The sequence below is a fragment of the Nelumbo nucifera genome, chromosome 2 (assembly GCF_055504915.1).
Source record: "Nelumbo nucifera cultivar China Antique chromosome 2, China Antique-T2T, whole genome shotgun sequence".
NCBI classification, from domain to species: domain Eukaryota; kingdom Viridiplantae; phylum Streptophyta; class Magnoliopsida; order Proteales; family Nelumbonaceae; genus Nelumbo; species Nelumbo nucifera.
The window spans coordinates 112,362,475-112,380,629 of NC_142650.1; the positions used below are offsets into that span (position 1 = coordinate 112,362,475).

The 18,155-nt window shown below is 37.4% G+C and overlaps 1 protein-coding gene across 2 annotated transcripts in view; it reads right to left on the reverse strand.

Annotated features, from left to right (window-relative positions):
- Nucleotides 1-1,681: 1,681 nt before the first annotated feature.
- LOC104585900 (uncharacterized) overlaps nt 1,682-18,155 on the reverse strand; it is a 30,577-nt gene continuing 14,103 nt past the window's right edge. The window contains exons 7-13 of one of the 2 annotated variants that reach the window (XM_010242933.3): nt 16,658-16,736; nt 15,043-15,125; nt 9,738-9,816; nt 8,922-9,645; nt 3,312-3,401; nt 2,500-3,130; nt 1,682-2,259 (exon numbers count right to left, since the gene is read on the reverse strand). In XM_010242933.3, the coding sequence (XP_010241235.2) occupies nt 2,118-2,259; nt 2,500-3,130; nt 3,312-3,401; nt 8,922-9,645; nt 9,738-9,816; nt 15,043-15,125; nt 16,658-16,736 (1,828 nt within the window). In that variant the 3' untranslated portion in view covers nt 1,682-2,117. The remainder of the gene's footprint in view (nt 2,260-2,499; nt 3,131-3,311; nt 3,402-8,921; nt 9,646-9,737; nt 9,817-15,042; nt 15,126-16,657; nt 16,737-18,155) is intronic. The other variant, XM_088897372.1, reaches the window with a different exon arrangement.

Below are 18,155 nucleotides of genomic sequence, written 5' to 3' on the forward strand. Positions count from 1 at the left end.
GGTGGTTGCAGGAATTGAATCCATATCTATACTGGAGCAAACCAGTTAATATATAATTGAGCCACCTTTCGGTTGACAATCTTTTTGCATTGCACCACATCTTTCATGGGAAGTGAGATCACATCATTTTACATCAAATCTAAAACATAAGTAAACATGAATTTACACTCAGGCAATTGTACGCCCCTGCATTTACACTAGTGCAAATGAAATCTACACTGCAAACAAAAGGGACTTGGTGAATGTTGGATTTTAATTTCATTAGAGATTAAATCTGATGGGTTTGATTGGTCAATTACATGAGAATTTTCACTTGCACACATGTTTTGAAAAATAGCATTTCTCTTAATAAAACTAGTTTTAACTTGTCCCACATTGGATAATTACATGTTTTGTTTTGGGTTTATTAATAAGAACTTATTTACACTCTTTAGAAATAGAAGAGGAGAGTATGGAGGCTTGTTACCACGCAATGTGTGTGCACATGTGTGCATGCGTGTGCGACGCAATGAAGCGCACTTTTCTTGCGAAGGGCGGCTTTGGCTTTTTGGTGCGATGCTGACTATTGATGTGATCAACGACCATGATTCGATCGGGTGTGATTAAGAGGCACAATTCAAAGTTAACAATCATTAACCGTTAACTACCTTTTAAACAGTCACAATGTTTGAAATTGTGCTTGTTCAAGGTACCTTTCCCTAAACCAGTACCTTACTCTTCTTCATAACTCTTCAAAAACTATTTAAAGAGCGTGAATTAGGCATTTCATACACAATTTCAAAAATCACTTTCTCTCTCTCAATCCGGTCTGCTACAATCTCATAGAAGGTTTTTTCGGAGACTCTTCAACTTTGTTAATTGCAGATTCTCGCCTAAAGCTCTGTTGTATCCTATGAATATATTTTCTTGTAACCCAACAACAAACTCAATAAAACTAAGTGGGGGCAAATAACGTTCTAAAAACTGTCCTCAAACACGCCTCAGAGTAGGGGTGATCATGGGCTAGGCTTTGCACTTATGATAAGGGCTATAGCTTAAGCCCAGGCCCGACCCAGGATTCCAAGCCTAAAACATAAGCCCTAGCCTAGATCTATATGGGCCCGGGCCAAAACGGGCCTGATTCTGGGCCAATGTCACTCATATATAAAAGATTACATATCTATATATTAAATGACATAACATGCATATAAACTTATTTTATACATTATATAATATAAAATATTACATATAATATAAATTATACATGCTATGTTATAATATTTATATATAAATATATAATATAATATAAAATAACATGTATAATATGTAAACATTATACACGAAATGTGTAAGTTTAAATATATGCAGGCCAGGCCGGACTTGAAGTATTAAGCCCAAGCCCGACCCTAAAATTTGCAAGCCTGATGTAGGCCCAAGCCCAAGCTAAAATGATCACTCTTACCTCAGAGCTTCTCCTCCTCCAAGTTTAAGTGACCCCATTCTCCAAGCACGCTTGATCCTGACTAGCTGACGATCTACAAGTTGAAATTGTCACTCAGCATCCTTCCAAAATAGGAGGCACGGGATGGAACCAGCATAACCGCAGGCTCTCCGTGGTATGGTCAGCGGGTTTTACGTGCACCCTACTCTGCTCCTCCCCCCGCTCGATTCCCTTGTAATAATACCCCAAAAATAAAGAAAGGAAAAGAAAAGAAAAATAATTCCCAACTAGATAACTATTTGCATGTTCACAGAATGTGTATCAAGCTATTCTTGAATAGGCATTTTGACAACCTACTTTTTTTCATCTTAAATAAGTTAATACACAAGATGCGCAAATCCGTTCACAGAACTTGGAGGAGAGGATACTTTCACTGGGCAAACAAATTTGGGTACAAATGTTGACAAGACCTTGGCTTTTACACCGACTATCATTCTATGGAGTTTGTTTTTGTTGCCTTCACTCGGCTGTTGCACTCCAAGAATGGCAGGACAAGAAAGGCACTCTCAGAAGACAATTGGTGGGCAAAAAAGTAAGCCCATGATTCTTCAGCTTCAAGACCAAAGAACTGCTTCTGCATCTGTAAAATGAATCACTTAGCAAACAAGTATGGATCCCCAGGGAAACAAGACAAGTCTCATGTTCTTGATCGTTTTTGCTTTTGAGAAACAAAGCGAACCCCTTGCTTCCCAAGATCCAACGTCCTTGCTCTTCCATCATCTAGATGAACAGTTAAAGACGATGTGCTTTCCGTCACATCAGTAACCACTCCCTTGTGCCTGCAAGAAAAACGATGCAGATTCTGTCCTCAGGAAATCTCTATTTCTTATTAACAATTTCAGTAAAACTATTGATATTGATAGCATTGCCATTTCAGAAAAATGAAGGCATCTAAATAAAAGCATAAAAGCACTATTTTAATGTCATTTACAATTTTAACAAGATAAGAAATCATCTTCTAAAAACTTGCAGTGTACCCAAAAGAAAATGTTAAGAGGCACAAGAAGAATAAGACTCACCAGGAGTTATCAGATGGTTGATGAACTTCAACTCTTTTCCCAATTGCATCCTTGCCCAATTTCTTCAAGATCCAGTTGGCATCCATAACCTCATTTATTGGATTTTCCTGACGGAATTCTTTTCCATCTTCCCTAACTAAAGCCTTTTCAGTTGAAGGTGATGGTCTTTTTCTTTTTGACCTCTGCCCTTTGATAAAACTCTTTTCTTCCTCCCCTTGGGGAACCCAAGAACTCCGGTTGTCAAGGTAAGGATTCTTAAATTTAAGCTTCAACAACGGTTTGGGGTCTTTTGTCAATGAATCAGAAATGGAGGGTGTGAGAGTGGAGTTATTGCAGATTTCACCATGCTTATTAAGTGTGCCTTTTGAATGCTTCCTCAGAAAGGCGTCATCATCCCTCAATGTGGTTGCTTCAGCTACAGGCTCCGCCATGGCAGAATTTCCTTCAGTGTCATTTTTACACAATAAAACATGAGTTTTTTCCAAAGAACTAGACTGGTATCCGTCTCTGGAATTTCCTCTGCTGATATTTAGGTCTGTATCAGAAACATCTGATTTAAACTTTCCCAACTTTATCAAGCTGCCTTCCCTGCCTCTAAGACCTTTTAAATTGGTTGTGCCAAGTTTCTCTCCTGCACATATCAGATAACCAAATGATTTTGCTAACAAATTGAAACTAAAAGAAGTGTATTCCATTTTTTGTATGTTCGATAATATAGCATGGGGATGGTACAAGAAGTCCAGACATCTGATTAAGAGGAAGAACTGGTTTCCCAAAACAAATCTCAATTATCATCTGGAACTAAGAAATACCTCTACCATCTACAAATCTTGCTACACCATCTTGTCCATCAATCATATACTTCTTACCATTGGCCTTCTGTTGGCTGGTTTCCTCATTACCTGTCAGCAAAATAAGAAAAAAAATGCTTAGTCATAACCAAATAAACAAGTCCCTGACATTGGATCATCTATCACAGTAAAAATGAATTGTCATAGGAGAAAAATACAAACTAACATACTAAAGGAGCGACAGTGTTTTAAGTCTGAACAACATACTCAATCTTCTGCAAAAGTTTTCGTCTTTGATATCCACACTATTCTACTCAATTTCTAGTCAAGATGTCCAATGTGAAGTTGGTCATTTTTTTTTGAAGGTATACGTTTGTCATTTATCCAAGCATTGTAGAATAACTTGTATTTACTGATAAAAAAAACTTGTATTTCAAGTGAAAAATTAGGTCATGTTTCTTTCGTGCAACTGATGTGGACACCAAATTCTACTGCTTGTTTGAATGGCTATAGACATTTTCATTTATTTGTGGATGATTTCTCAAGATACATGTATATTATAGCAGAGAGGAAGTACCTCAATAATGCTCAAAAATACCTAGAAAAAGGCATCTGCAATCCTTACTCAAAGAGAAAAAAGACCCTTGATCATGTATGTGCCTGTACCCAGCAGAAAGGAGTTGCAGAGATAAAGTTGACATATTGTGGAGGTTGCTAGCTGTCTACTTTTCCATACGCATGCTCCCATACGCTTTTGGGGAGATGCAGTACAAACCACTATGTACTTGATCCAACAAATTGTCATCACGAATATTATAAGGAGGTTTGCCAAGGTTGATTGATTTACTATAATTTCAGACACATAACAAGCAATTTCATTAATCATAATACAGTGTATAGTACATCCATACAAGCCTACAGTTAGAGATGAGACCTGTTAGGTTGTTATCTCTCCCCTGTTTTTATTTTTACAATTGTGCCCAAAACAATTGATCTCACCCCACCCCTTGTTTTGCTAGATAATTAGCCATAATATTGGCTGTTCTATATATCCATTTGAATCTAACCAATGTTTTTAAACCGTTGTTGACCCGTCTGTTCGACCATTCAAACTGACAACTGCAAAAAAGTGGGTCCTTTTCACACTAAACCCAGTATTTGAAAAAAAAAACTGTTGAATTTGGTCAAGAATCATCGACCTGGATGGTCAAACTGGTGAACCATTTGAACTGTTGACAGGTCACAGTTCAAACAATCCCAATGTATATAAGAGCTAACCCTAAACCTCTTTGATTCCTTTTCTTGTTCCCTTTTATTCCTTCATTTTTTACTTTTCTTCTCAGATCCACTTCTGCTGCTGCCATTTATTGCCACTGCAGACCTATTGCCGCCATCAGTGCTTTACAAGTTAGAACCACAACAGATCTGTGTTGTGCGACCACTACTCCTATGTAACAGCCCAAGGGAAGCTGTTAGTGTGCATTTTGGGGCAGAGATCTCTCTAAACAGATGGATATCAAGTTTTCAACTCTCTGGGTAGATCTCTCTAAGTGGAGAGCTGTCCCTTGTTGTTCCTCTCTCTCTCTCTGGGAAGATGGATCTCCATATGTGCTCCTTTCTCTACTTCTATTGCAGCTGTGGGAGAGCCATTGTCAACCTACCAGCTGTGGCTTCTTGACATTTCCCCTCCCTCCCTCACTCTCTGAATCTTTCGTAACTACAAATCTCCAATCTTAATATTTTTCCCCTCCCTTTCTTTTCCTCTTATTTTCCCATCCACCCTGAAAACCTAGATCTACGGCAGTATATTCAAGATCCTGATCCAAAGGCTATAACACAATTACGGGTTGAATCGTTGACTCGGAAAGTTGAACTGTTGACCCACGACCCAAAGGGGGAAACTGTTCCATTTCTGGGTCGTTTTTCAAAACATTGAATCTAACCTCCCCGCCTCCAGTAAGCCACCTGAATTTTTTTAATTACATTTTTATATACCCATAAAGTTGTCTCTTTATTCTGCAACCACCCTATCTCCAGCCTGGAATCTCCTTCAATTAGGGCTGCTAATGGTTCAGTTAACCAAACCATGGGCACATATTTGAAAACAAGCCCGTCCTTCGGTTTTTAAAAAACACCAAACCAAACCAATTGGTTAACCTGCTTATCGGTTTGGCTTTTCGGTTTTTTGTATTTATAATATATTATAAATATTTATAATATAAATACTATAAATATATAACATATTATAAATAAATATCTATACATCTAATATATACTTGTATATAATACATACATAATATTTACATATAATATATAGATAATATATAGATAATATATGATATATATACCAATCGGTTCAGTTATCCACATTTTTTTGGTTTGGTTTCTCGGTTTTTTGGGCACCCTACCTTCAATTATTAGTCTGCTAATGTTCACACTTGCCCTTTGCACACCCTCCATTACAGCCATAATATCAGCTCTTAGCAAATCTCCTATATCAATTGGACACAAGAATACTCCAATAATATGTCCTTATTTCTGAAAATATCACCCTTTCACGATGGTCCTGGGTTCCCCTTATCTTATTTTCACATTTGCTAAGAGCTTTGATGGTAGTCCCCTTTCACCTAGTGCTATGAATCTCCACTCTTCTTAATATAAAAATGACTGGGTTGTGCCTGGCACGGACTGAGTCGTGCTCTAAATACAAACAAAACCTAGTGACACATTGCTTAGCTAAAGTATCTGCCACCCCATTACTCATTCACCTCACCTATTGCATTCTCAAATTCATACTTCTAGTGAACCATGTAAAATTTTTCATCTCATCCCTAAAGCACCAAGTTATGGATTTTGGTTCCTTCAACCATCTAACCACTAGTTTTGAATATCAATCACCACATTGAGCATGTTCATCTCACTTGCGATTTTGACTCCTTGTAATAGAGCAAGCAATTCAGCTCTAGCCAAGTCCCTGATTCCCAATGGGCCTGAAAATAAAGCAACAGCATGTCCTATGTTTCTTAACACCCCTCTGATTCCAAAGGGGCCTAGGTTACCTTGACTGCTTCCATCAAAATTCATCTTGACAAATCCGATAGAAGGGGCTTGCCAAACCATCTGCACTTTTTCCTTCTTAGAGGAGCTTCTAGCCACGTCCCAATTTCTCCAAATATCATCGAAAGATAACTGTGAGAACAAGTCCAAGGTTCTAATCCAGCATATCGCCCTGGCCATCACACAATCTCCTACCGCTTCCTTGTCTCTCTCCTTCTCAGTGAAAATTCTTGCATTTCTCTCTTCTCAAATCGTCCAAATCAAAGCAGCTCTAACACACCTCCACATGATTCTCCCCTTTTTCTTAGGCCAAGCAAAGGTAAAGAGATCAAATAACAAATTTACCTCTGTTGGTTGATTCCACTTGCACCTAAAAGAGAGAAAAACCAATCCCAAATATCAGCAACAAAAGGACAAGAAACAAGTAAATGATAACTCACAATTGGATTTACACAAAGTGCACCAGTTAGGAGAAACACGAAGAAATGGCCTTTTTTGTAGCATGTACATAGTGACTAAGCAAGCGAGCACAAGACTTAAGCAACAAAAGCTCCTATTTTAGGTGGGATGCGTTTAACACCAAAACTCTTTGGACAGAAACCAATAGGGGGAATGGAGGAACATATAGACTTAAGTAAGCGGGCACAAGAAAAAATACCCCTCGAAAGAGATTCAAATATGTTTATCCAGTTTAGAAGGGTCCAAATATGTTTATCCAGTTAGGGAAGGCAATTCATCATCCCTTATCTGGTTTAGAAGGGTCATTTTTAAAAATGTCTATATTAACAAAAATAAATGAACAACATTAGCAAAGGGTGTTCTCGGAATCATCCCATAATTCAAAAGAAACTAAAAGAGATGTCAGACTTTTGAGTTGAAAATTATGGACATTAGCCTGATTAAGACAAAGTTACTAATAGGGTGCACACTAGACCCACTAGTAGAATGTAGAGAGCTTAACCATATATCCACAGGTTCGGATCGTTGCCTCCCTCAAAGCAAGAGATGGCTTACAACCACCTTGACTATGAGTAGATTGGTACTCTATGAGATAAGTTTCATCCTCGACCTAGCAATAACAAATCATCTTTTAAACTACCCAAACTGCGCTATTTAGATTAACTTCATCATGAATGTCATAACTTTAAGGCTGATAATAATTATGTGGCTAGAAATCAGCCCTCAACTCTAAAGCTAACCAAGAGAGGAATTATACATTTAAGATGGAAATAATGGACATTTGCCCAAATAAGGCAAAGTTAGAAATAGGTGCATATCAGACCAACACAATGTAGAGAGCTTAACCATAAATCCAATTATCCACAGGTTTGAACCTGTGCCTCATTGCAACTTTGCAAGGGATGCCTTACAACTAACTTGACTGTGAATAGATAGTTATTCTATTAAGTGGTCTAGAATCAGCCACTACTTTTGAAGCTAACAATAACTAACAATAGTTATTCTATTATGCCTTACAACACAATGTACCAATAGGATGAACACCAAACCCACTGACACAATGCAGAAAGCTTAACCATATATTCACAAGTTTGAAACAATGCCTCCTCATTGCAAGGGATGGCTTACGGCCAACTTGACTATGAATATATTCATACTCCATGAGGTAAATAATAAAAAATCAAAACAAATGAATCAGTTTCATCTTTGACATAACAATACCAAATCTACTATTAAATTACCCAGCTGAGATATTTAAGTTATCTTTGTCACGGATGCTATGATTACTAAGGGTTATAATAATTAGTTCGGCTTCAATCACTGCATAACTCTGAAGCTATCAATATAGGTGCCAAAATTTTAGGTTGGAAATTATAGGCCTTTGCCCGACTAAGGCAAAGTTACCAATAGGGTGTGTATCAGACCCATTGACACAATATAGATTGTTTAACCATATATCAACAAGTTTGAACCCGTGACTCCTCATTACAAGGGATGCCTTACAACCAATATGCATTTACAATTAAAATGGTTGGGTGGTTTACATTGTCTTATTCTTCTTTGAATTTTGTACCCAAATACAGCAGGGAAATGATTGAACAAGGTGTTGGATATGGAATTTACACTAGAATTTGAAGTGAACACACTTGGGCAGGTATATGGGCACAAAATACTATACATCTTAATGAGAATGGTAGAAGTAGGAAAGTATTAAAAAATAACATAGGATTCTGCATACCAAAAAGCTACTGAATAAAAGCATGATGAAGAATAGAAAAAGAAGTGTGTTCTTACTTTCCAGATCTACTAAGTTCTTGATAACAATTTCAGCATAAGCAAGCATGAGAAACTACAGATATATTCAAATAGAGATGCTATAAAGTTTAAGTACTAAAAAGAGAACTTTACAAGAAGACCCGTTCAGGCAATGCAGTGAAAAAGATAAGTACTTGCACATATGTTATTCTTGTCCCTACTACTTTTCAACCATCTTTTGTTCTGTTTCTTTTTCTCCTTGGTTTATTTTGGCCTTTTACTAAGATTCTTATCTGCTGTTTGAAGTAAATATTATCATTTGTTAAGATGAACTAGTTTGTATTGAAATAGATGACATACCATTAGATGTTACATCTTGCTCTTTGTGACAGCTTGAAGCTTCTGACCTTGGAGAGCCAGTTACAGTTCTGTTTCTTGCACCTAAATGTATAACTAGCTTCTTTCCCTTGGTTTCTGATTTGCTAGCATATTTTCCCATATCTTCCTCCATACCATGTGGTTTACCACTGCTAATTTGGATAACTCTGGAGGCTCTATCTTTGTTGTTTACCATAGTATCCTCAATAAAATTGTGCTTGACATTTCCAGGTTGATTAATAGAGCATCTCTCTTTGTCATCAACTATAATTCCAGCAGGAGACAAAGATGCATCTGACCCCTCATTTCTATATGAGCGTATTTGATCATCTCTTTCTTCATCCATGCTATTCTCAAGTGATTGTGCATCATGCTGTGTATCAAAACTCTGATGACCTTCAGTTTTCAATAGGTGATATCCTTTCTTCTTTACATACTTTTGGTTTGAGTATTTCTTCCCATGTTCCTTGGTGTTCTTTGAGGCCTTGTCAACTAATCCTTTGACTGAAAATCTTAAAGAGCGTCCATACTCATTTTTTAATATAACAGGGCCACTTTCTTCATCATCTGAAAATGGTGAGATGGAAAATATCTCTTCTTGAGTTGGCAATCCCACAGCAGCCCTCAAGCCTGCAATCTCCTCTCTATCAGCTTCATCTCTTCTCCTCCAAAGTTCAGGTATAGCTTCTTCAGGCTTCTTTCCAACCTAGTATATGCAAAATACCACCCAAATAGTGGTAAGTCACCAAGTATTCTCAGCCAAAAAGATTCTCATATAAATTGAAGTGTTAAGCATACCTTGTAACAGTCTCCTCGGCATGCAGCACACTTGTAGTAAAGATTTTTATCTGTTTGAAACTGCAGATATTTTTCATCACTGCACATAGTATGTAGAAATAAGAAATTTAATAAATGAAAATTGACAGTTCAAATCAGGATAATTGCTAAAAAAGTACAAGAAGGGAGCAGTTTGAATTGAGCATAAATAAGGGGGAATATATAATGCCTAGTTAACCCAAGAAATAGCCACACAAGAGGTTCCACATTTGATAGCTCTATGCAAAAAGAGAGAGACTACTGCAGAAGCCAATACAGTGAGCAGATTTCACAGTAATCTCTCTGCTGATACTATTCTTATCTCCAGCATGCTTCAGTTGAAGATAAGATGGGGAAGGCATCGTACTTGTGTCAACAGGATCAATCAAAACAAAGAAAATTTGAATGATGTACACTTCTTAGTACAACCATCAGAAGTCATGTGCTTGCACTTGCAGTGAACACAGACTGGTGCTTGCATTGGGTCTATTAACAGCAAAATCTTCAGTTATCATCACTTGAAGACTAAAATTCGATGACTAACTAAAAGAAATCATAATCAGATGAGATATGAAGAAGGAAAACGCAGTGGTTATAAAAGGAAGCAGAAGTTTCAGGTGGTTAGAGTCGTTAGACATTAGCAATTGGGCTCTTTCTTTGAGTACCTCATTAGCATGGATATAGTACCATATAACATTATTGACACCCTAATAAGGATGGAATCCTGATGGAACTTCATAACAAAATGTTCTTCCACCCACCCAACCCCTATTGGCCCTCTTCTATTTTTCCTTCTTTTATGGCACCATTACTGGATAACAAGTTTCTATCATTACCACAGTTTTGCCATTAAAATTCAGGGAAGAAAATTCCATAGACAATTCTTTGAACACTACAGCTAAGAAAAACAATCTTTTTGAAAAAGTTAACTGTAGCTAAGAAAAACAATCTAATGCATAGAAAGCAAATGATACCTTGAAAAGGATAGAACAGTGAACCCAAAATTCAAAGAGAACCCGACCTCTCTGACATTAAATGCTACTGCCAATGAAACTTCTTTCAAAGATTGATAAAAAAATCTTAAATTTTGGATGAAGACCCTATTAGTGTACAGTTTGCTCAAATATCACTCTCTCAGATGACAGTCAGCACTGAAGTTGTACAACCCCAATTTCTGCTGTGCTAGCACTAGATGAAAACCATTACCACCAGAGTTTAGCAGGATAGTATGTCTTGCTTATTCCATACACAATACAAGAAAATAAATTTACCCCCACAAAGATCAATTACAGGAATTCAAGAATTATACCAGAACCTCCTCCACAAATAAGAATACTTTCACCAAGGCCTGGCCATGGTGAACCAAATTTTCAGAGACTTAACTTCATAAATGGGTAAAATTTCTGAGCTGGCACAGATCCAAGCATCTATTTTATCTGGATACCCCAGATAGTTGATTTCATATTCATCCTGGATACCTTAATTTCAGGTATGAGATCTGTACCCACACCATATCCATGTCTGTCCATGTTGTGTCTAGTTAACATGGTCAAGCAAGCTATTCTGTTCAACCAATGGCTCTATGATAATGGTCAAAAGTTCCTTTTAGACAAAGTTTAGCAAAGGGAATACAGAGCTGAGCTTCTTCTTCTTCTTCTTTTTGATTAGTAAAAGAAAAATTTTCATTGAGGAAAAAAAATACAATGAGGTGTCAAGGCAACACCTAGAACAACTCAAAACAACAACAAAAACAAAACCAAACTAAAAACACCAAATAACCAAATTACAATTTTGAGATTCCATCTTATCCCTTACACTAACCCCAAAGACAATTTTCTTGACTTGATTAATTCAGACATCACCACAACCCATCCAGCAACAGAAAAACCACAGATGCTACTAACCTAACCAAATTCCAAACCTTGACTTCAACATCTCAACTAATTTCTTCTTCCACCTTGAAAATTCTTACCACACTCCTTACCTAAAACCTTCTACTTCAGCCCCTGATATTCCTTAATCATCATCTCATATCCACTTTCACCCTCCACCATCCTTCTTTTCTGCAAACAGTCCCTCCAATAAACTCCCAACAAATCCTCTTCCCTCCCTTCTCCTTCCTCCCATTTTCTCACCCATCTCCTCAACCTTTTTTCTTTTTCTTTCTGACTTCAGAAAAATCCTTTTATTCTTCATACCTTTTTTTGAAGAATAAAAAGAAAGAATTCATTAAACAAAAGAAGGAAGTACAAACAAGGAGGTGGCAAGATGTCACCTCACCATTCCAAAAATTCTCCCCCATATTTGAATCACTGATTTGAGCAAATTCTAGAAGAACCCAAGCCCAATTCACCACTAGTTTCCCACCACCACTACAAGTATTTCAATGTTTTTAGATTTATCTTCAAATACTCTTTGGATCCTTACATTCTACAAGGCCCAGCTGACCACAGAAGAGATATGGCTCCAAAGATCTTGCCTTCCTTCCGTCACAGATGCTTGGCCAAGCTGAGAAGAATTCTGCTTTAATCTTGGCTTTAATGATCTGATTCCAAATCCCCTGTTTTAATTTCCTCCTATCTATCTCAAACTGTTCAAATGCCTTTCTCTTCCCTTCCATAGAAGAAGTGAAGAACAGACCCAAGGATTTTCCCATTGTCACCTCCCTCTCTACTATCTTCCTAATTTCCACTGTTCCATCCTTGATTATTATCAGCCCTCTCTATTCCTCCTATTCTCCTCCTCTTCCCCCCTCTTTTTTTTTGAAGAATCAGAATACAAAATTTCATTAAAAGAAAAAAGATTCATACAACCCGGGGGCGTTAAGATAACACCCAGCCGCAACCTAACACAAATCACACTCCAATAGTTAAATCAGGAGACAAGGAACTGGTCAAGATTACAAGTCTGTAACTCAAGAAAATTCCAAAAATTCTCTCCCAACTCTGTTCTGCTAATCTGAAGAAAATCTGGATGCACCAGAATCCAATCGGATACTGAATTCTCAACCATAGCTAATAGCCTTCAAATGTTCTTTTGTTTGTTCTCAAATAATCTTCTATTTCTCTCCATAATAGCCAACAGACTGAAAAAGGGATGCAGTTCCACATGATAATTGCTTTCTCGCTCCCATTAAATCTTGGCCAAAGAATAACTCTGCTGTAGTCAAAGACTGAAATAAGTTCATTCCAAATAGAAAGGAGAAAAAAATCCACATGAAATCGGCCAACCTGCAAGTGTAGAACAGGTGGAATGCTGTTTCCTCATCCGAACAGAAAAGATAACAGAAACCTGCCAAGCAGAAACCTCTATTCTTCAGATGGTCTGAAGTTAAGATCCAATGACACTCTGGGGTGGGGGATAGAATTCCCCCACACTCCTTCCACCTGATCGACAACCATCTGCTCCCTTATCAGTGCCATGTAAAAGGATTTTTTTGTTTTATCAATAACCACAGAATTCATTAATATTGGAAAAAAGTTACAGGGAAGAGGAGCTAAAGAACCTTAACTCCCCAGAACAGAAATACATCTGAATTAAACACTCAAAACCTTACAACTAAGCCCAAAACCCAGAATTTCTAAAAACTCCTTGCCTAGCCAATCCATCAGCAAAGGATTTAGCATTTCTTTTAACCCAAGTACATAGGACTTCCATATCCTTAATCAGCCACTTGAATTTTCTTTTCTCATTGTTGTAGCTCCACATCTTGGAAGTGTCTTCTTTCAGCCAATCCACAACAACCGCAGAATCTCCTTCTATAATCAGTTTCTTAACTTTAATTTCTTTGGCTCTTTGCACCCCTTCCAACATTACTAACACCTCAGCCCTCAAGGAGTCTCCCACTCCAATTGGACTAGAGAACAAAGCTATTTACATTACCTCTCTTATCCCTTAGGAACCCCCCAATACCCGAAGGCCCTGGATTCCCCATGTTACTGCCATCAAATTTTAGTTTGATAAACCCAGGAGGTGGAGGGTTCCACATGAGATTCAAATTCTTCTTCTGTAACTGAACTAGCAACTTCTTTCCACTTTCTTAGCAAATCGTTTGTTGAAAAATCTGTAAACTCCTTCATTGTCTTCAGCCAGTATATTACTCTTATATGAATCAATTCTACCATATTTTCCAAGCCTCTCGCCTTTTCCGAGAAGATCCTTGCATATCTTTCCTCCCATAATGTCCAACAAACAGCAGCTCTCACGCATCTCCACATAATTCTTTGATCTTTTCATTGAGCATTCAATAAGTGAAGAGGAAAACAAGCTTTGCAGGCTAGTTGGAGGTGTCCACCTGCACCCAAATAAAGAAGCAAACCAATACCAAATATTTTTTGCCAAAACACAAGATATTATTAAATGGTACCCAGACTCACCAGCAGCTTTGCAAAAAACACAACGGTGTGGAGATAAACAGCTATTGGGTCTTTTTCTTTGAAGTAGGTCACCTGTGTTGATTCTTTCAAGGAAAACTCCCCAACAAAAGCTCCTAACCCTCGGAGGTATAGGCGTACACCACACTTCCTTGATAGGGAATGACAGTCCAATAGGAATTTCTGGTTGTATCAGGGCTTTAAAGAATGATGCACAAGTAAAGGATCCAGTGGGAGACAAAGACCATATCCTACTATCTGTCTTTGTGGGTTCCAAGAAAATCCCATCAAGAATGGACAAAAGAGAAGAAACATTATCCAGTTCTGTGTCCCTGAGTGCTATTCTCAAACCCAAGTTCCAACCAAATCCGGAATTTGAGTTTGAGGAAACGAGGAAACTGGTAATTGGTTCATTTTTTAGGGTGGAGAATGCAAATAGAGCCGGAAATTGTAGTCAGGAATTGTTTAAATGTTCAAAATATAGTCATGGCATTATACTATTGCTAACTATTTACTCTGGGCCCATAGGCTACAGTGGCTTTACATGGACTGAGGTACTGGCAGTGTTACAATGATTAAGAATGGGATGGATTAAAATAACAAGGACCAGATATATAGGCACATCATGGGACTATGAAAATATGGCAATCTTTTGACTGGACAAACTGCCAACAGTCTAGCTGATTTAGCTGGACAAAGGGCTCATAAACATCAGTTATATCGGGGATATTTCCTATGGAGACTGAACATACTTTGAAATATAATGGACGTTTAAGGAGGTTGATATGTTGGGTCAGCTTACCAAAGAGACTGCTTGGCACAATTTGCAATACTGTAGTTCACTCATTCTTTCATAATAGATCAAAAAAGTTTCAGTTGTTGATCAAAAAACTAAAAAAACAGCAGCAACTAACCTGATACCATCACACTGCAAGTGCACCCATTTCTGGCAATCGTCACAGCAAACCATTGGTGTTAGTTCAGAATCTCTATAAACCTACAAGTTAGACAAATGAATCTGGTCAACATCTTCTCTGGAGGCAATAGGTGATTGAATTTAATAAAGAGAAATCCAAATTCTAGGTTAATTCCCTAGTTATATAGGTCTGCAAATAGATCAGATTTAATCAGATTTGAATTCGAGCCCAATTTGTTTAAGTTGGATTAAGATGTCCATTTATTTATAATCAGATCAGATTGGAACTGAAAACATGGTCTGCTTATTAATTGGATCAAATTTAGATATTGCTTGATCTAATCCACTAAAATCCGATCCAATTCAATCAAATATACATACATATAATATTACTTTTAGTAATAAAAATCTTTAGAATTAATTTTTTTTTATGAATGAAGATAATTTATTAACCCAGAAATATGAGGCAACACAGGAGATCCAAGAAGAGGCACGAGTTGTATTTATATAAATCTACTTTTTCATTCATAATATATATATATATATGTCTTGTTTTATAATTAACTTTCTGAATTAATGCTAATTTTATATAACTTTATTGATATTTTAATTGAATCAGATACTCAGATATGTAAACGAATCAAAATTGTATCCATGTTTTGCATATCCATCAGATATTGGATAAAGTTTGGATCTCTTGAATTTGGATATACCCCTATCCAAATTTGAACCAATCCATTTGCACACCCAGTTTTATATGCCAAATAGTATGCATGCATATATTGAAAAAAAAAACAATAAATTGATCATTTGTCTAACTTGTAGCCCTAAGTTAAGAAAGCAAATTTGTTTAATGTAGAATTTGAGGATTATTTTCTTGAAATCCCAAGGCTTTCTTTAGGACTATTTCAACGGGAAAGTTGATCTAATTTGAAGTTTGATATGCATGGGAGACATTACAATCAAGGATAAACTTTAGGAATCAATCCAATTCCACTGTAATTATGTAGTCCAGATTTTTGAACCACATCAGATTGGCTCTCTCAGCCAATTAGCTAAGACTTCAAAGGCTCTCTAGACCATCATCCAGTCAATGAAAACCTAGGAATTTCTATCAATAATGATACCCTCATATTACATAGATAAGGAAAGACAGAGAACCTGGAAGAGAAATAATAGCTCTGCTCTGATTTAACCTCTTAATCCCACTGGCACAAGGTATGTATTATGTAAGGAAAATTATCTATCAGCATCAATAAGTACACCCCAGATACCAGATCATTCTGAACCTCCCACAGACCACCCCATTAAGATTAAGATTCCTTAACCACCTATATATTTATTTCAAGTTCTAGTGATCTTTCAATAAATGTACTCAACAAATAAAGTACCACCAGTAAAAAGCTATTGTCCAATGCTAGTCCTGGTTACCCACACGTCTTAGGAGGAGGGTTCTGAATTTGAACATAACCTCCAGCATATTATTGCGCTATTAGACTCAAACCCACATTTTGACCATCACATTAAGCAAGGATCCCTTCGGAAAGTAATAGTAATGGTACGCTAAAAGCAAAAGCCAACAAATTCATTATTTTGGAGCAAAAAAGTGGCACCTTCAAGCAAATAGGGCAGTAATTTCCTTTCACAAACAATCTGCCACAAGCATCACAGAAAGTATACCCTAGAAACCATCTGCACATTTTAAGAGTAAGAGTTAGTCATCTCGTTGGGTAAAGATAATATGCCTTCCAATAAAATTCTCTTGTATCATTATCTTTGAATTAATAAAATTTTACCTTACCTTTAGTCAAAAAAATAGTAAAAGAAAAGAAATGTTATTAAAAAATTAAAATAAAAAAGTCTGATTGCATCCAAAGGACAAGGTGTTAAGGCAACATCTTTTTTTTTATGGGAAACGGTAACTTTCATTAATAATAATGGATAAAAATTACATCTGCCACCATCTAAGGGCCGGATGGAGAACCCTTTGATACAAATTGTCTCAAAAACAGGCCCAAAACTACTCTTGCCTATTGACTCTTTGCTTTGCTAAAGCATCAGCCATACCATTTGCTGATCATCTTGCCCAAATAAATCTCACCCCAATCTCCCTTGCTAAGCTTGAGATTTCCCTTAGTTGATGTCTGAAAAGCCACGTGCCCAAGCTTCTAGATTGCAGCCAGCCTATTACCAGTTTGGGGCCTCCCTCCACTTCTATTTGTTGCAATCCGCAATTCTTTGCCAATCTGAGACCTTGGAGTAAAGCAAAAACTTCTGCTCTTAGGGAGTCTCCCACCCCCATAGGGCATGAATACAGGGCCAGCAATCTACCTCCCTCATCTCTGAAAACACCCCCTATTCCCAAGGGGCCCAGGTTTCCTATAGAGCTTCCATCAAAATTTAGTTTCACTTTAGAACAAGGCGGCGAGGTCCAACTTTCCTGAACTGATGGGGAGAAAGATGAGGAACCAACTATGACACTCCATCCTCTAGTGAAGCCAGTGAAAGAAAAGTCTTTAAAAAGCTCCAAAGCTTTCAGCCAATGTATGATCCTGGTAGTGATGCCCTCTATAAGTGTTTCCTTGGTTCTTTCCTATCATTGGAAAGCCCTATTATTTTTCTCCTCCCACACTGACCATAATACAACTGCTCTAGTTGTTTTTCACATCACCCTGCCTCTCTTCTTTGGAACTGGAAGAAGCTAGAGTCAAAAAGGTTCCGCATAGACGAAGGAGTCCACTTGCAACCAAAGAGAGAGAGGAGAACCAAGGCTAGGTTCAAGAAATCTCCATAACCACTTTCCTAACAAGGCTAAGTTCCTTGATCTAATATTACCAATGCCTAAGCCCCCGTCCTCTCGCCTCCTAGTGACAACTTCCCACTTCACTAGGTGATCCTTTTTCGAGTCACCCAATTCCCAAAGAAAATCCCTCATCAACTTTTCAATTTGACTTGCTATCTTCACAGGAAGCTTGAAAGTGGACAAGAAATAAATGGGTAGGTTGGCCAAAGTAGACTTGAAAGTGGACAAGAAATAAACTAGGTGCAAACTCTCTAATCTAGGTTTCCCCCTAAGGGTAAACCCAAATAAACCATTGGCCAATCACTTAC